Source organism: Gadus macrocephalus, chromosome 13 (assembly GCF_031168955.1).
Source record: "Gadus macrocephalus chromosome 13, ASM3116895v1".
Classification (NCBI taxonomy): domain Eukaryota; kingdom Metazoa; phylum Chordata; class Actinopteri; order Gadiformes; family Gadidae; genus Gadus; species Gadus macrocephalus.
The window spans coordinates 14,290,913-14,309,875 of NC_082394.1; the positions used below are offsets into that span (position 1 = coordinate 14,290,913).

Genomic DNA, 18,963 nt, shown 5'->3' on the forward strand with positions numbered 1-18,963 from the left:
AAAAAAAGTTTTATGTAGCCTAGTAGTCGATGTTACACCTTTTGTTGCTACTCCTCGTTTTATGGGTCATTATACCATGAGTTAGAGCAACGGTCGACAGCAATTTCAAATAGACTTAACGTTCAAACGCCAACCTCGCAAAAGACAGAATAGGAAGCATCGTCCAGGTTAACAAAATAGTAGATAAAGGTTCAAAGACGAAACCTTCACAACTCACCTGTTTATGGTTTATAGATCCGGCACTGAAATATGAAGGCAACGAATAGAGGCTGCAGCTCTAAGAAATGAAAGGGAGGGCTGAGAGCATGCAAGTTTGATTAGTCTCTTAACCAAATAACTAGGTGGTTCCTACCTTGAAGGTGTAGGCTACCAGTAGCAGGTTATCAAGACCTCGCTGGCCGCCTCCTATGCACAGTAAAATAATAAATATTGTAGCCTAGCATCTATATACACAATTAGTTCTGCAAGAAGGTCAGTGTGTTTATTAGGCCAACACAATAAGAATAGAAAACACAAGATGGTATGCTACAAGTTTTCAGATAATAACTCATACAATTTTTACTCAAGAATATTTTTTATAATTTTTTTTTTAATCGTCTATTTTATTTTGCTATCTTTGACGTACCAGGGTTCGAAAGACAGGTCCATTTCTTAATGCTTCATGTAAATACCGGCAAATCAAATGCAGGTCTATAAAGGAATGAACTCTTAGCCATTAATTAGTCAAATAAATGTTTCCACAATCAAACATCCTTCAATGTTTTTTTTAAACAGGTTCCCATCTTTTTCCAATGAGGATAGCCTACTAATTTGACAAACATAAGCAGCTGCTAGAAACAACCTGACGAATGGTTGCCCATAAATAATCGTCTTCAAATAGTTAAAAACAAACACATTGTAGGCTATCTCAATCTCAGCCAGAATTGCTAACTTTAATGAAGAATAATTAAAGTTTCAAGCAACGATGGCGGGGTCCTACCGGTCCCCCCCAAGAACGATGAGTCAGTCAGTGTTTGACGTTCCCGTTAATGCAGCGCCCCCTGGAGGAGACTAGGCCTCCTGTACCCCGATAGACCTTTTTCATAGAGGAGTCATCTTAGCCAGGGTGCATTATGGGGGAGTATGGTGTGGGCCGCCTGGGACAGAGACTTCGTTAGGAGGCAGATCCTGGACAGGTTGTTAGTGGTGAAAACAAATCATCAAGGGAGAAATATACAGTGTGCATACTCTTTCATGCCCCTTTAAATCCTCCTCATCTCACATCTGATATCAGCAACAAGGAAATACCTTGGACAAGACTTGAAATTCTATAATTATTTATTATAAAAAAGAGGTTAACAGTTAGTTTATTTACAGGAGGCTATGGAACATGCTGGGGAAGGCAGAAAAAAAAACCTAAGAGTTACCAACAAACACAGAACACCTAAACTGTAATTAAGTTAAGGCTTGGATGTATATAAAATGACAATGTGTCAATATGATGATAAATATGTCGGAAAAAATGAATATGAACATCTTTACATAACGAGACCATGTCTTTATGTGAGAACGGGCCGTATGAGACTCTCTGATCTCCTAAAGTCAGAAGACAGTCTGCTTCTTGGATATATGACAATTACTGAAGTTACCTTTTTCTTTTGCCAAAACATTTCTACTACGCACACCCAATTATGTACAATATGGATTAAAAGTACATTAAGTGCATCATTCAATGGATAACAACACAAATATAAAATATTAGGATGACTTGCCAAGGGGCTATACTGGTTAGGGCCAATAGACAAAAACAATTCAGGGAGTTTAACTCTTTGATTCATCTTTTTTAAACCAACAGATGAAAAAACTCTTTGAGAACAAGAGTTTCTGACACTCGCTGTGACAGTAATACTGGAATGTAAGGCTGGCAACAACTCGGAACGCAGAACAACTGAAGGTGTGAGCAAAAAGTAAACCAAAGACGGACTCTTTGAAACAAACCAGACACTTGAAGATGGTGCTGAGAATACTTTGATACAACACTGACCAACACTTGATGTGAATATCATTGCGACAAAAAGTAAACAAAATAAAAGGTGTAACATGAAAACATGGCACAGGTTAAATCAACACACTTGATATAAACGCTTCCTATTCGAACTGCAGAGATGAGGACAAGGTCTCTGATGCAAATATAATGTTTGCATTGGCTTGACTCAAAGTTACCCAAGAGAGGACTATAACAAAAGCACAAGTCGTTACACAGAATTGAGACACTTTCCAGGTAGCTGCCTAGAGCAATAGATTTGTTTTCTATAAGGTAGGATTAAAAATTCTAGGCCTATCATTTCTAGGCCTCAAAGTGCTGTTATATTCATCTTTGGATATCCCCAATAATACCATATATGCACAGCAAGAAAGACAAAAAAATTGTATACTTATTAAAATAGTACCTCTATATAAAAAGGTACACTATACAATCTGGCAAGTAAAGAAAAACAAAATATATTTATATATATATATATATGATATATATAAACATTAAGGTTGAAGAGGACGAGTGAAGAGTTGGTGGGGCTGGAGTTCACAGGAGAGGTCTCTGGTGAGACAGGGACAGACACAATGAGGGTGCACTCACACTAGGCCATCTGGCCGTGGCCGTTGCCGTTTTCGCACCTAACCGTGCTCAAATCTGCCAGTGTGAGTGTGGCCAGTCTGGCCAGGCCAGGCCAATTTGGCCACTTGGGAGAGGTGTGCTGCTACGGTACAGGCTGCTACGGTACAGATGCTAATGAGCCGACACGCGCACACGCACGGCTACGCAACCTGAGCCGGATGACGTATAGTCCATGCGACGACCATGGGCATAATAAAGGCGACGAGCCTTCTTTCCCATTAAACGGTAAACATATTTTAAAATAAGCAACAGACTTAGCAAAGTGCGAACTGCGTTCTCTGCATTGTTGTCCATTGTTGTTAAAACTCTGACTGGCGGCAGACTTTATTATGGTCCGTGCAGCGGACGCTTGGTGATGACGTATTACGACGTGATGGCGTATGTACAAGAGCCTACCGTGGCCAGGCCACAGTTGCGACGGCCAACGGCCACGGCCAGATGGCCTAGTGTGAGTGCAGGCCAGAGAACAATGGGGCCAGTTGAGCACGGTTAGGTGTGAAAACGGCCAACGGCCACGGCCAGATGGCCTAATGTGAGTGCACCCTGAGAGACAGACAGAGAGAGAGAAACAGACAGACAAAATGGACAGACACAGAGCGACAGGTGGATGGAAAGAGAGAGACAGTCAGAGACAAACAGACAGACACAGAGAGCAACAGACAGACAGACAGACACAGAGAGCAACAGACAGACAGACAGACAGACAGACAGACAGACAGACAGACAGACAGAGAGACAGACAGTCATAGAGGGATAGTGCCAGAGAGAGTGAGAGAGGCAGGGAGGGGATGCGTCTCAGATGAGGGAGATGCGGATGGGGATGACGGGGGACTCGGTCCTCTGCTGTGGGGAGTGCTGCTGGTTCACCAGGTGCTCCACCACCGTGTGCTTGGACATGTGCTTCATTAGGTAGGTCTCCTGGGGGGGCAAGAGGACTGCTCTTAACAACATCAACAACAACACTAAAGACAACACTCAGCACAAAAACCATAAAAACAAAGACAAAAACTAAGAACAACCAAACAACAATGGTTATAACAAAACAAAAAGGTATACATCAAATAAATATAGTGGCAAGCAACGATAACTGGGTCCTACATATGACGAGCATGGCCTTATGCATACATCAAAGTGGACTTGATTTGATGTCTCGCAATACGTTTGGTTGCGGTTTGATTCAAACATGACATCCTGCATTTCCTCCACACGCTCTGCCCCGGAGCCGCAGCCTGTGCAGCCAATATGGACGATTTTGTCAGGAGAAAATACTAACTAATGCAATAGGGTTCCTAATGGATTAAGGACCCCTTATAACAAATAATACAAAAAGCCACACACACACACACACACACACACACACACACACACACACACACACACACACACACACACACACACACACACACACACACACACACACACACACACACACACACACACACACACACACACACACAGAGAGAGCTGACTCCTGCATGCAATAGCTTCAAGTGAGTACGGCTGGGGGGGTGGGGGTAACTTACAGAGGTGTATGGGGGGGTGGGGGTAACTTACAGAGGTGTATGCTCTGCCACACATGCTGCAGCAGTAGGCCTTTGCATTTTTGATGGCGTGTACAGACAGGTGGATCTGGAGGGACGCAGCGTCAGAGTAGGCACGGAAACAATTGGAACACTTGAAGGGCTTGTCTTTATTGTGTTGCCTCTGGTGAGACTGGTGAGAGGAAAACACATAAAAAAAAACACAAACGCTTTATATTTATAGTTTGTGTGGGTCATTGCAGGATAGCGCGACAGAAGGTGAACCAAGAACACATCATGCAACAAAACCACCTACTATGAATGGTGTTGAATTTAAGAGGATCACAAGATGAGTTTATTATTGCAGCTTCTGTGCAGCAACACACAGAGTCTCATTTGGGTTCTATCCTGTGGGATTTTGAATTATCCTTATGTTTAATATTCCTTGTCATGTTGTGACCCATTCTATAAAATAACAGCGCACCTTTATACAATTGAGTTAGAGAAATATGAATTAATAGTGTAATGGGAGTTGTGTGAGGTGGGAATGATTCTATCTTTGGCGATGGTTACCTGTAGATTGGAGAGCTGAGTGAATGCTTTGTCGCACCCTGGATGAAGACACTTATAGGGCCGATCACCAGTGTGGATTCTGGAGGAAATCAACACAATAATTTCACACAAGGATTTGTGCTATCATCGTTTGTTTTATATACATTAATATCCTCTAGCATTCCAAAGAATAATCCCAGTGTATGAAACAAATCACAAACATAGACTGTGGCACATAATCCAGCACTATGACAACAAGTATCTTCTGTGCTTATTTTATCTGGGTATGTTTGTCTTTAAAGCCAGGTTGATCTCGAAATTCATAAAATCGAGTTGAACCGATTTTTATTTATTATCCTTCAGTATTTTGTTTAATTCATTAATTATTTCAGAGAAATTGCAAAAATGAACATCTGGATACTTTTTTGTAAATTATTTTCGATTTTTACATTTTCGAAATTTCAAAGTTCTCAGTTACAAAGTGTTTTTTTGGAGAGAACTGCAGAATAAATGCATTGTGTTTTCAAACTCAAAAATAATAAATTGAATAATCACAATATAAATATGACCATTGTCATCGTGATTATGATTTTTTTTCCATAATGGAGCAGCCCTACCTGGTGTGCTGCTGCAGGTGAGAGAGCTGGCGGAAACACTTCTCGCAGTAGGAGCAGTGGTAGGGCTTGACCCCTAAGTGGATGCGCAGGTGCTGTGCAAGGTAGGAGGCGTTGGCGAAGGACTTGGTACAATGGGGACACTTGTGTGCCTTGGCCTCCGTGTGGGTCTTGGAGTGCATCTGCATGTCGGACTTGCAGAAGAAGGTCAACGGACAAACTTTACACCTGTGGAAGATGAGGGCAAAGAGAAATCCAAAACAGAACAACTAGAGTTACAAAGAATACACATACATTCAAGAACAGATCCACACACACAACAGATAGACATTTACAAACTAGCTTCTTCTATTGTAACCTGAACTGTTGAAGGCCATGTGCATACTAGTAAAAAGGAAAAATTCAGTTTTCGTGGCAACGTGTTGCCCATTCATACCAGCGATTTGGTACCTTGGAGGCAATGCTGACCACGTGACCTCATATTTTGTTTCGCAGCATGGATCAGTCTGGACCACTAGCCACGCACATAGATTTCAATGGACCTGCCTTGACGGAAAGAGCCCTTCAGCCAGTCAGTGCAACAATCCAGTAGAGAAGGTCCGCTAGTTCATAATCTTGCACTTGTTTAATATTTGTAATTGATTCTTTTTCTGCAATAACTACACATATGGATGGGTTTATTATACTAATGTTGACAAAAAAGTTCCTGTTGGGCCCCGATTAAGTTTTAATTTCTGGAAACCTGTGTGGGCGGCAGGAGGTTTAGTCTAACCTTTGTGGTGAAACAGAAGGTCACGTGATCAGAATGGTCTCCAGGCAATCGCCACTGTGGCCTGGATCACAATCTTTGTGTTTTCGGTGATAATGTTTGTGTTGACGGGAGGCCAAAGGAAGGTCAAACGTATTTGCATTTGTGGGTACAAAATCAAAACCGACCCCACAAACCCCAGTACCTGTAGGTCTTGCCCTCTTTGGCTGTGAAGGAGACACACTGGTCGTTTCCAGAGGCCAGTAGAGGATAGGGCACCACCAGAAGTGGAGAGTTCCCGTTCTCCGCCTTGATCTTTTTACGGCCTCTTTCCATCTTGGGTGGGGGTCCGAGAAGCCCTGCCAGGCCCCCGTTGGTTTTGATGGGCTCCATGCCATGGCAACCGGCCAACCCCGAGTTGAGGTGAGGCGAGGAGGAGCCGCCCATCCGGCTCTGGCTGCTGGAGGTGGGCGTGGTGGGCGTGATGACATCAGAGGCATTGAGGTTGCCCGTTCTGGATGCCAACGCTACGCCTTTTTGGTGAACATAACGGAGAGTCAAATGTGGAAATTGTCAAAAAGCACACTAAAATCATCTCAAAACGTTTTCTCATCTTCTCATTCTTTTAGAAACATCAATCATATTTGAGATACAACAGCAGGGTTCAACAATTAGCTTATACATTATTTTTTTCAAAGCATGCATTTCAGAGGGTGACACAGATGCTTTTCTTTGTGTCCATGCTAGGTCTGACCACAATCGCAGGCGTTCCCATCCGACGACAGAGCGCCTGGAATAGGATGCTCCACATGTGCATTATTGGAAAGAGAGAGTGGGCGGGACTTCAGAGCATGCCTCAGGGGAATCTTTATTGTATTGCATAAGAAAGGTAAGGGGGGGTTTCTTCTTGATTAAATTAATCCAAAGTGTTTCTCAGATCTTGGTAAAACTGCCTTTAGTATATCTGGTGCATATTCTGGGAATGGACTGCAGGTATCTATAAATCTAGATTCTCTCATACATTATGATCAATTCAGAGCATTTTTTATTAATTTAAACGTTAAGGAAGAAAGTGTTTGCAAATGCTTATTGTAGTGTTTATTTCAGGGATCTACCGATTATCGGCCGGGCCGATTATCGGCGCCGATATTCGGCATTTTGACGCATATCGGCATCTGCCTTTTTTTTTTGATCCGACGGCCGATAAGAGATCAATTTAAAACTGGGTTATTTTGGCTCTGATGCAGCCGCGCCTCTCTGTCTGCTGTCACTACGCTATCTCCAGCATAGTCCCACCCACAGCACCATCTGATTGGTTACACGCTCTGGTTACACGCAGAGCCACGACGGGTAACAGCCAATCAGCAGTGAAAGCTGTGCATGCAGAGTGCTCTCACACACAGTAACATTACTGTGAGCCCATTAACGTTATCGAAACATGCTCTGGACTGAATTGAGTTTATTAGGTTTTTACTCTCTCCCTCACACACAGACTTCTACTATCACAGACTATTTCCATATCGATATGGAAATAGTCTGTGATAGTCTGCTCGCTCGCAGTCCGTTAATCACTCGAAACAAGGTTGCTGATAATATCGATATGTAAATAGTCTGTGATAGTAGAAGTCTGTGTGTGAGGGAGAGAATAAAAAACCTAATAAACTCAATTCAGTCCAGTTTTATTGCAGGGAAGCACGTTAAGCTGTGGTTATATTTCTACAACTGTGTAATGCGCTATCCAACTGCGTAACCATGGAGCCCCTCGAACCCGGCTTTAAGGTGAAGGCTGATTAGCTTTTAGCGTGACGTTAGCCCAGTGGTCCGCTTTCTCCTTCTCTGGCTCTAGACTAGGGTTTAGATCGGGCCCAGAAAATCAAGCCCGACCCGGCCCGAGCCCGTGCACGTTCTGTCCGAGCCCGGCCCGACCCGACACATTAACTGTAATTATGAGCCCGAGCCCGATTTCAACCCTACATTTATTTTAATACATTATGTAACTTTGTACACATTTGTTACTAGGCCTACTCAGCTAAATATATATGCAAGGGATAATGTATAGAACACCGGTCATTGTCGGGAAAATAAGCCCCGACAGGGCGAACAGTACCCCGACGCGCAGCGAAGGTGTCTTGCTTCGCCCTGATGGGGCTTATTTTCGATAATGACCGGCGACGTTCTATACATTATCCTGCTCATTACACGGCTACTTGCCAAAACAAAAAAATAACTTCACATGGTGTGTCTTTTTACAATTTATTCGTTACCAGCATTCGTAGTGTTGATCAGTAGACAAATAATTTGTCCGCAAAGACGGTGACGTCGCTTAGCAACGGAAGACGCTGGGGTTGACAAGTCACCGGACTACTACCCATGCAAGTGAACGGAGCGTTCCACGGCATTGAGAAGACCAGTGTAATAAAGGCCTATAATATTTCTGTTTATGGCATCGATTTCTCCTCAGATTAGGCCAAAAAAAACAAATAAAAAATCGTCGATCAAAGGCCCGGTCCGGTCCGAGGACAGTGGTGGGAAATATCGGGTCGGGTTCGGGCTCAGGCAGAAAATCTAAACTCTACTCTAGACGCTCAGCAGACTGTAGCAAAACTCTACAACTCACGACTACTGACGTTACTGTGAGGCCCAATACGTTAGCAGCAGCTGTCTGTTCCTATGATAAACACTGATTATTAAATGTGTAGATGCTGTAGGCTATTTAGTGTTTTTAAACGGTTGAAACAAGGTTCCTGATAATATTGATAGTGTGTGTGTGTGTGTGTGTGTGTGTGTGTGTGTGTGTGTGTGTGTGTGTGTGTGTGTGTGTGTGTGTGTGTGTGTGTGTGTGTGTGTGTGTGTGTGTGTGTGTGTGTGTGTGTGCCACATGAGAAACTGACAGCAAAGCACCGTCTGTCTGAGAGAAAACTGTCTGGCAATAATGGCTATTTAGGTAGGGAACTATTTATTTATTTAAATTTTCAGTTGTAAAAGATTAACATCTCAGTTCAGTTCAGGAAAATTTTAGGGAGCCATTTATTTGTTTAAATGTGTTATGTTGCAAATCTGATAAGCTGTTGTTTTTATTAAACATATGCTTAAAGGCATTTAAATGAAGTTAAGTGTTGGAGTTTGTATTATTCAAAATTTTGACGCCAATATTTTCCCTTTTTCTGTAAATTAATATCGGCTCAAAATATCGGTTATCGGCCCCCTTGACTACTAATAATCGGTATCGGTATCGGCCCTGAAAAAAACCTATCGGTCTATCTCTATTTTCACTGTATCATCATGTACTTAGTTATTAACTAACTTATTTATGTTGTTTTTACAAAGAGGAGCTTGTGTGGAGTCAACCGCTCCTGATTAAATAATGTTGAAATAAAAATCTAATATACCAAACTACTTGGTTTAAGTAAAATGACCAGTTTACCTGATAGGTGGTTTGTTCTAGAAGGTTGTTCAATGATTTGACGCAAATGCCAGTCTTCCCACAATCCTCTGGCTTTGATAGCGGCCTTGTCATCCAGATTTAAGTTTACGTCTCCCAGGATTCTGCCTGTAGAAGAAGAGCAACATTAGACTAACACATTTTACCAGACAAGGACGTCATATATCAAAATGCCTTCACTGCCAAGATCCAGATTATACCATGAATGGGTTGATTGATCACCATCTTTAGAGTAGCATAACATGCCAAGTACTCTAACGTGCTAGGTCCCATAACATGCTAGGTAACCAAAAAAACTCCATTATGCTAGGTAATCTATCATGCCAAGTACCCTAACGCGTCAAGAAGGATTAGATGTTGGGTAAAGTAACATTCCATGTGCATTACATGCTAGGTAACATACCATGCTAAGTACCCTATCATGTGAAGTACCCTAACATGCTAGATACCATAACATTACTTGAGTACAAGTACAACAACATGTATTGAGGTATAAGGAACCCAGAGCATGAAGGAGGAAACCCACAAGACCATGCTAACATGCAGACTCCACACACACACACACACACACACACACACACACACACACACACACACACACACACACACACACACACACACACACACACACACACACACACACACACACACACACACACACACACACACGTTCCAGTGGAACTCTGATAATCTCCCTGTGAGGCTCCGGCGTTAACCACTGAGCTTTGTGATCACATACAAAGCAGCTACGGATGTTAAAGACATTCCATAAATCTTTAAATCTCAAGGCAAATCACAAAAACATATCAGAGCCCGGTGGCAAGGACATTGATGGCTGCAGGATTGAAGGGAGGGGGGGGGGGGGCAGGAGCACCTGAGACGGAGCTGGAGGCGGGGCGGGCGTGCAGGGCAATGTCTGGTGGGGAAGGGCTGTGGGGGTGGAGCCCCGGCATCTGCTGGGCTTTAGGAATGGACATCCCGTGCTGGCCGCCGTCCGTCTGCACCAGCAAGGGCTGCTGGGAGGGGACGGCGGCGGGCGGCAGGTGTTGGGCCCTGATCTTCTCCGTCATCAGCTGCTCCTTGATTTTATTGATCAAGACTAGGTTATCCAGCTGACAGGCAGGGAGCAACATTTGTGACAAGAGAATAGCCATCAGTTTCGTGGTCTTGGTATGTGTGTGCTCTATTGGTTGTTACTTGAATTGTTTTTGACCTCCTGGGAATCAAGGTCTGCACAGTTAAAGCGGGAGAACTCTATACAAAACATCCTAGCAACACAAATATACTGTCGTTTTTTTTACTTAATTCCTTTGCTTTTTTTGGTTCATCGTTTCTCACTTATGAATGAATTGAACATCGACTCCTGAATCCTACCTGGCCAGTCATAGAAGGAGGTGGAGGCCAAAAATAGGGGTTGTTAAAGCGAGGTTCAGCCATTCTGAAATATGAATGGCATGTTAATAAGGATAAATAGTTATTCATGTCAGACATTTCAGAGGTACATTAGACAAATGGCAAACATGCTTCTGGTGCAATTTGTGAGATGTTTTGTGGCACAGCGGCTGTTTATCTTATCTAATACCATCTGTAATTCTGTCTCTGAATTTCCCATTGCAAGTGTTTTTATAGATTTAAATAGAAAAAAAATCGATCTTATAATTTTTGCATTAAACAAGTTGTTCCAATCAAAATGCGGACAGTTGCATTCATGCATTTGTCTTAAGGAATAACTGAATCAGATCAAAATTCTGAAAAGCAAGACTTTACAGTTTGTAATACAGGGATATAATGTTGTAACCTTTTTGCCAGGTGAGTTGCTTTTTCCCTTTGTTTTGGGATTTCTTACCACGACCATATGTGTTTCTCTCTTTGTAGAGATTAGCCCTTGAAAGATTACACAGGCTAGTTGTGGAATACTTTAAAGTGTTATCTAAAGTGTTTCACCAGGTCTCCCTGACCCTTATCCAGGCCCTGGAGTCCCTCGTCTCTTTACCATCACCATGTAGGTGGACTCGTTTTCCCCTAAAAGAGTTACCTTAGAAACTCAGCATCACAAAGACCTCGATGACGTATTAACTCTGCCAAGAGGTCAGTGATGAAATAAATTGTAACTTGGATAAAGACAGGCCGTTATGTAGCGCACACATTACTGTGTTGGGTAATGATGGTGGCAAGAATTATGTTGGTTTTTTCAGTTCATTTGTGGCTTATAGCTTGCTATGAATATTTCACGACACGAAACCCCCAAAAAATATTTGCCGTAACATAAATGGAGATCAAAAAATGAATTCATTCCGTATACATTTATTTTTTGATCTATTGAAAAAGCCCAGGCCAGACAATGCTGCACGCTCAAAAGATATTTCCTTCCATGGTCTGTTGTTTCTTTCCATGGCCTTTCATTATACTCTTTTTTTTTTCTTTATATGACATTTTGCATTGCCTTCTTTGGCACGATTTGCCATTCCAAAGTCTGTTTGACTTAGCAGAAGCGTAGCAGCGCCCGTAGCCTTGAGCCAAGAGAAACAAAAATGATATGTCCAGGGGTACGCGCGTAAACCCCACAGAATATTTCTCTAGTGATGCCAGTGGGTGTCGATTTCACTTCCTGGAGGTTCTGTGCCTCCAGGGAGAAGTCCCAGAAGAGACCAGAAGAATCAACAGGGTCCAATATGCCATGTTTATCTAGCTCTGTTGACTCGTTGTAGTGGGAATCGACTTGCAGCACAGGGTTTCAGATGGGATATTTAAGGTTAAGACCGTTCTGGATGAAATGAACTAGGAAAGCTGCATAAAGTGGCTTTTTCTTTTCTTTTTTCGTACTGTTGGCAGAGGAGAAAGTTCCTAAATACTGATAGACTACTAGATTTGATTTTGACAAGTTGTTTTTATTGTCTGTCCCAAGTATTTATATGGATTATTGTATGCATTTATATTAAGGGAATGATGAAATAATTTGTGGCACTAAGCATTTTGTCTGGAGGATATAATAACATTATTGTCCAATGTCCACATTCCAATATCTATCACCAAAAAGCTAAAAATATAGGTCAATCAATAGATAGCCTACACTAAATCCACCTATAGGAGAGTTTATACATATGCTAATTTTGTGTCTGACTACAGGCGTATGTCAATTTCCAAAATCCCACTAACATCGTGTAAAACTCGGTCATAGTAGCGTGAATTTAACGTATTTAACTTATACGAATCACCAACTGCATGCATAGTTATCTATATTACATATTCAATACCGATCGACATAAACGCGTCAAAAACTATAGTTACCATCAATGCAAGGGTTATTATGAAAAACCATATCATGAATCTACACAACAGATAGAAAACAAATGCACACCAACACTCGGCAGCATCTTAAATCAAGCATCGTGGAGCGCCAAACACATACAATCCTCCCATCGGCTCTCCTCACAGCCTCTCCCACATTCTCAGACAGTTTATTAAAAAATTCAGACAAAAGGAAAACAAAAATGGCAGCCTGTCTTATTTTTATAAGGACAGGACGCCATATTCTGCAGATCCCAAATTATACAAGATGTATAGCCTGATGTATTCAAATGATCGTCTTGCACTCGGGTGTGTCACCCGTCTATTTGCATTAAGTGTAGGGATGATTGTTTACTTTGATTTGCAGATTTGAATAGCCCGGCTTGAGAGAGAGAAAAAAACTGGACACTTCCTACAACAATCACCATGCCTTACAGAATGCATTGCGTTATCATAATTGCAGCTGCATTCCGCGCCACTCTTTAAAATAACTGCTTGTCCTTTTAATTTAGCGTATTCCAATCTTCCTGCTCGCATTACTGGATAAAACGCAGTCTTCATGATATATAATGTTTTAAAAACATGATTTAAATTCAACTTTTTATTACTCAAATAATATCCACAACGAAGCGTTGACAACTGCATGATGCACACATGGCTAAAATAGCAACGATAAATGCATAGGCAGAAGCACATACCTGAACCCTTGATAGAAGATACAAATTATAAAAGCTTGCTGGTTCTTTTACTGCTCGCCTTCAGTCCGAGTTCAGACCTTCCGGGTCGCCTGCTGTTCACTTCTGGGTGCTGCAAGCGCCGCATCGCTCACTAGTAGGTTGAAAGATTTCACAGCAAACTGTTTAGCCCGTTTTGGGGTAACCAAATGGACATTTGAAATGTGGTTCATTCTATGCAACCTATATGACTCCTTAAACCCCACCATTGTACTAAAATCAGAACTACATTTTTGATAATAATTCAAACGAAACGTTGGCTGTTCACTGAAGAGCAAACGTATTGAATTATTTTGCAACACCTGAACAGAGTTCAGGTGTTGTGCAGTGAATCGCACAAGGTGGTCACCTAAGCTTTATGTGTTGGAGTAGATGGCCATTTAAGTGATTAACTGTTTCACTAGAAAATCGCGAAAATTTTGAAAAGCTTGTGAAATGTGTTCATAAAACGCACTCTTTCAACAAATATTAAATAATTACACATATTTAAATCAATATTTAGTACTTCAACAACATCACAATTGTGAGTGCGATGGACATTTACATAATGATATGAAGTCTAATCCGACCACCTGCTTCAAAACCAAAACAGACTGCAAAGCATCATCTAATATGCTCTATGCTTAGCTCAGCAGAAGATGGCAGTGCTGTGTTGTTGGCTACTCGAATCCGCTCAACAGAGTAAGCCTATTGAGTAGTTTGCGCACAATCATTATGTTATAGGCAGGCCCGCCGCTCCCTATACGCAGAGTACGCAGAGTGCGTAGGGCACCAAGTACCTGAGGGGGGCACCAAAAATTAAGGTTTGTAAAAAAATAAAAATACATTAATGAATGAAAAATATGTAAATTAGTTATGAAGAGGCCCACCGTTGTTTGTTCTTAATTGTATAACCCCCCCCCCCTCCCTGTTTGTTCTTAATTGTATAACCCCCCCCCCCCCCCCCCTCCGCCCGCGTAGGGGACCGAAACGGCCAGCGGCGACCCTGGTTATAGGTAAGGCACCTGCAAAACTATGTAGGTGTTTATCCAACTACAACTTGATATTTTCCCAAAATGTTATAGTTAAGTTACTACTATGTCTACATCAACGTACACGCATGCATACACACATGCAAGCCTGCATGCTCACACATTATGCACAGTGTCGGTTCTTGTTGGACAGGTTTCCCAGGGCTGTTCTCAAATAGCACACACCCTCCACAATGCATATGTGCTCTCACCTTAACCCAGGCCAGGTGCAGCCACAGCAGAAATACACACACAAACACACACACCATGGTGTGTGTGTGTGTGTGTGTGTGTGTGTGTGTGTGTGTGTGTGTGTGTGTGTGTGTGTGTGTGTGTGTGTGTGTGTGTGTGTGTGTGTGTGTTTAGGGGCGGGGTTGAGGGGTGGGTATTAGGGCGGAGCGAAAGGGATGGGAAGAAAGAGGATGAACCATTTGAGGTTCATATTGACATGCCGTTCTCTGTGAGGCTCCTGTGAGGACAGGTAAGAGACAGACACCACACACACACACTTATTTTCACAGTAAAGTATCAGCCTAGCTGTTATGTTGACAGGCAATGTTGAGAACATAGACCACCATGTAGAAAACACTTTCCTGGCTGAGCACTGCAGTCCAATAGGAGTTTGAATGTCAGAGTTTGATGACATGTTGTGTTTGCGTGAGTTTACATAAAGAGCCAAAAGACCAGTAAATACCGTGGGAATCATGGTATGGCAACAGAGTTTGTCCACAATGAGGCTCTCTGCTGGGTTCCCTACTAGAGGACGTTTTTATTGTTCTTCTTGATGCTGGATGATAATGTCAAACAGTGTGCAATGCATCACATTTTAATAGCCGGAATTGTAGAAGATACTGTATACAACCCCGTTGTGGGACTATTTATTGTGAGGCACCAAGAAATAATTGCAACACAAGTGGAGGTGCTGTTCAGGGTCCAAAGCAAATGTACACAAACCAATATTGATTGGGTAGGGTTTTGTCTACAAACAAATGATGTGAACCACTGAAGGTAAGCTGCCTCTGACCTGCCAGCACACAGTCTAAACCGTATTACTACATGTTGCAGCACGTCGATATGTTGGCTTGTGTGTTGTGTGGTTTGTCTTTGGGCTAATTGTGTGACTATTTTCTCGTGTTTCCTCTTTTTGTTTTTGTGTGTGTGTGTGTGTGTGACTGCGCCGCAGCCATGGAGGGAGTGCTGGAGGGTGCGTTGGTCCTGGGAGTGTGTAAACTGGCTTGCAGCCTGTTCTTCCTGTCTGCACTCCCGGGGATCATCAGCTTCTGCTTCTGCTGCCTGCTGATGTTCACAGACATCCTGGTCACAGGTAGGTCGTCTGCACACCAAAACAATGTCACCAACAGTCTTCCAGTCTTCCAGTCCACTGCCATCCACTCTACTTCATTTTATTTGTATGCACTTTCCTAGTTTTCGTTGGCTTTTATCTAAGTGTTTTAGTTGTCTTTTGGACGCTACCATTGTTCTGAGGCATCGGGTGGGGTGTGGCTTGCTTAAGAGGCCAAAGGCCAGACCCTGGACCTTTTGCGACTCAGAACCCAACACCGTAGCCACGAGGCAAAATATCCCCCCGCTCTGCATGTGACGTTCCTCCCCTCTCAGTCGTAGCCTGGTTGTGTCTGTGCTCGGCAGGTTTCCTCCTCTTCTTGTGGACTGCTGATCCCTGGCCGCCCCAGCTGGCCCCTCACAGCGACCTCATCGCCCTGCGCTTCCTACTCTTCCTCGGACACACCTACGCGGCGGCGCTGCTCCTCGCCACGCCCCTGGTTGCAGCGGAGATTGCCCTGAGAAAAGTGTGGGCGTGCGACGGCGACGGCGCCGCCTGCCAGAGCATGGATGACGTCGGGTGCGAGGTGCTAGAGAGTAGCGTAGCCTCGGAGAAGGGCGACGCGCGCCCACTGGGTGCTGCTGACGCGGACAGAGGGCAGGGGAAACGGAAGCAGCTGAGCCACGCTATTGGCTACCTGTGCTGCCTCGCTGTGTGGATGGCGTCGGGGCTGTGGGTGAGATGGAGCGGGCGGAGTCTGGAGGAGCTGTGGGTCGCCGAGTGTTTACATTCAAGGGGCTCCTTCAGAGCCTGTCTGCCCAGAATGTTCCCCTTCCCCGTGGAGCCCTTCTGGGGGGCGGCCGTCCTCAGCCTTCTGCTGCTGCTCTACCTGGCTAGGGAGCTGGCTGCCTGGGTGCGCCGGGGTAAACACAACACAGATGTTGGTGATGACAACAACAACAACATAAACAGCAACAACAATAAGAGCAGCCGTTGGCAGCACCTTGTCCCAGCACCTGTCAGGCCATTGTCCCCGACGACGGAGCCCTGGCTGGTGGTGGAGCCGGAGCTCGGGTCTGTTGACCCAGAGAAAACAAGCAGCAGCTGCATGGCTCCCACGGCCGCATGCTGGCCCAGCGAGCCACCGGTGGCTCACTGCTCCCATCCCGCCCTGCCTGAACCGGAGTCTGCGCCCAGAGATCCACGGCGAGGGCCGGACCGGGAGACGGCACAGCACGTCGTCCCCAGCCTAGGGCTGATCGTCACCACCGGGCTGGTGGGAGTGCTCTCCCTGTGCACGCTGCCTCTGGTCCTCAGTGTGAACGTGCTGCTGGTTCAGACGATGCATGCCGTGGCGGAAGGGTGCTTGGAGACCTGCTTAGCACAGTGGCGGTCGGGAGAGGGCAGGTCGACTGTTTTAAGGGCGTTGTGACACCACTATTTCAGGGCTTGGATTTTAAGGACACGCTTTGTTTTTGGTGGGTGGATGTGGACGGAAAACTAGGTGGATTTTTTTTGGGGGGGGGGGAACAACAGCTGGTCGGGTTGTTAGATGTCAATTGTAAATAAAACTCTTCAAAGCAGCCAAGTCCCTGGTAAGCTGGTTTAGTGTAGCCACAAGCTACGAATATTGCTAGGAGACAGGCTGAGGCGTGCTCTGCACTAAGACAGACACTTAACTGAACCAGAGTTGCTGATTGTTCCAATGTTGTGCAAGCTCCATGAACGCTAACAATTAGACATCATATAACAATGATACCTCATTGTTAAATATAACAATGAGAAAATAAAGTAAAAAGTAAAAAACATTTGTATCCTTTTTAATGTCAGACGCCCAGTGGCACACTCTCTTATACAATGTCCACACAAAGGGACTGTTTTAAAAGACTACCACTAGAGGGCACCCTTATACAGTAACATGTCCAGACCTAGACCTCCCGACAATTATACATCATCAAAAACGTTGGCTCAATTAGGACCTGTAATAGAGAAATGTTTCGGGTGAAATAGGAGGGGGGGAGTATGACTGTACAAACATGTACAGACATATACTCCAACTAGGGTTGCCAACTTTCAGAAATTAAAATAAGGGACGCCCACCACGGGCCCGACTCCTGTGGGGCGGGGCGCCCGCAGCAGTGGTATGTTTTATTTTGTGCTGGTGTTTTTAGTAAAGGGTTGATCAAGAAAGGAATTAGTCATACTTAAATCTTGAAATGCTTTATTACCACATAACATTCTCTTATAAAGTGCAGTCAATTAAATCTTGAATGAAATCTCTGTGTGGCGTGTGCAGCAATGAACTTTTAAAATATAAACTAAATAAACGGAGAACTTCATGTTACTTTTTAAGTGCATAACTATAGGGACTCTCTTTGAAAAATTTTACAAAAAAAACCAGTACAAATAAACAACAAAAACACTTATAAACTTATGTAAAAAAAGAAAGTGCAAAAGATTACTCCTTCCCTCAACATTACTCCTCCCCTCAAAACTGTTACTTCTTTTGCAGGTGTACTTCTTGTTACTCCTTGCAGCACTGAGTAACTCTTTGTCTTTCAAAGCGCTGTTGTAAAACTCTGAACAGGACTGCTCAAAGTTGAGAGTGATCAGGAGCTCACTTCTCATGAGCTCTGTGGAGCACCTGTTCCTGCAGTCACTCCATTTGTTGGCCATTCTGGAGAAGATCCTTTCCACACATCCAGTGGATGCTGGGATGCTCAGGATGTGTCTGGTGATAGACAGCATGTTTGGCAGGTCAGCTACTCGAAAGAGAGCCACCCACCTGGCAGCCACACCTTTGGACTTCCATTCATCTTCAGCATCTTCTTTGAGCCTCTTCAGAATGGGTTTTGCTGTGGAGCATTCATCATAAAGTTCATCCATGTTGACTTTATGGATGAGGTTGAGCTTGGTGGTCACCCTCTCAATGTCAGTAAAGGTCATGGTGCCATGGTGCAGAGAGAGAGGTTGCAGTGAGAACAACCAGTAGTCTTCAGAAAAGTTGAACCATTTCTCAACACATGAGAGTGCTGTGTTGAGGAATGCAGTAAAATCTGCCCTTGCCATGTCAGCATCAAGTGGATGGAGACGCTGCAGCTTCAATTTAGTTAAGTAGCC

At 43.8% G+C, this 18,963-nt stretch overlaps 2 protein-coding genes across 5 annotated transcripts; one reads left to right on the top strand and one right to left on the bottom strand.

Annotated features, from left to right (window-relative positions):
- Nucleotides 1-3,301: 3,301 nt before the first annotated feature.
- Nucleotides 3,302-13,658, bottom strand: znf362a (zinc finger protein 362a). 4 transcript variants are annotated; one of them, XM_060069246.1, is made up of 9 exons: nucleotides 13,516-13,658; nucleotides 10,904-10,967; nucleotides 10,404-10,608; nucleotides 9,512-9,637; nucleotides 6,293-6,620; nucleotides 5,343-5,567; nucleotides 4,747-4,825; nucleotides 4,208-4,366; nucleotides 3,302-3,571 (listed from the first exon to the last, which is right to left on the bottom strand). In XM_060069246.1, the coding sequence occupies exons 2-9, from the start codon at nucleotides 10,964-10,966 to the stop codon at nucleotides 3,449-3,451; spliced, it is 1,308 nt and encodes a 435-aa protein (XP_059925229.1). In that variant the 5' UTR covers nucleotide 10,967; nucleotides 13,516-13,658; the 3' UTR covers nucleotides 3,302-3,448. The 4 variants fall into 4 exon arrangements, with proteins under 4 accessions (XP_059925229.1, XP_059925227.1, XP_059925228.1 ...); XM_060069244.1 differs by having other exon boundaries at nucleotides 10,404-10,641; XM_060069245.1 differs by lacking the exon at nucleotides 13,516-13,658 and adding an exon at nucleotides 12,888-13,458 and having other exon boundaries at nucleotides 10,404-10,641.
- Nucleotides 13,659-14,917: 1,259 nt separating this feature from the next.
- LOC132470545 (uncharacterized) lies at nucleotides 14,918-17,676 on the top strand. Its single transcript, XM_060069249.1, has 3 exons — nucleotides 14,918-15,042; nucleotides 15,745-15,885; nucleotides 16,209-17,676. Exons 2-3 carry the CDS (start codon nucleotides 15,747-15,749, stop codon nucleotides 17,273-17,275), a joined length of 1,206 nt encoding a protein of 401 aa, XP_059925232.1. The 5' UTR covers nucleotides 14,918-15,042; nucleotides 15,745-15,746; the 3' UTR covers nucleotides 17,276-17,676.
- The last annotated feature ends 1,287 nt before the right edge of the window (nucleotides 17,677-18,963 follow it).

Excerpts from the sequence above, each read along its gene's own strand:
- znf362a (XM_060069244.1), bottom strand. The coding sequence starts at position 10,966 with ATGGCTGAACCTCGCTTTAACAACCCCTATTTTTGGCCTCCACCTCCT. Across the intron at positions 9,638-10,403 it reads CGCCTCCAGCTCCGTCTCAG|GCAGAATCCTGGGAGACGTA; the intron begins GTGCTCCTGCCC and ends CTTCTTCTACAG. Across the intron at positions 6,621-9,511 it reads TAGAACAAACCACCTATCAG|GCGTAGCGTTGGCATCCAGA; the intron begins GTAAACTGGTCA and ends TTCACCAAAAAG.
- LOC132470545 (XM_060069249.1), top strand. The coding sequence starts at position 15,747 with ATGGAGGGAGTGCTGGAGGGTGCGTTGGTCCTGGGAGTGTGTAAACTG. Across the intron at positions 15,886-16,208 it reads CACAGACATCCTGGTCACAG|GTTTCCTCCTCTTCTTGTGG; the intron begins GTAGGTCGTCTG and ends TGTGCTCGGCAG.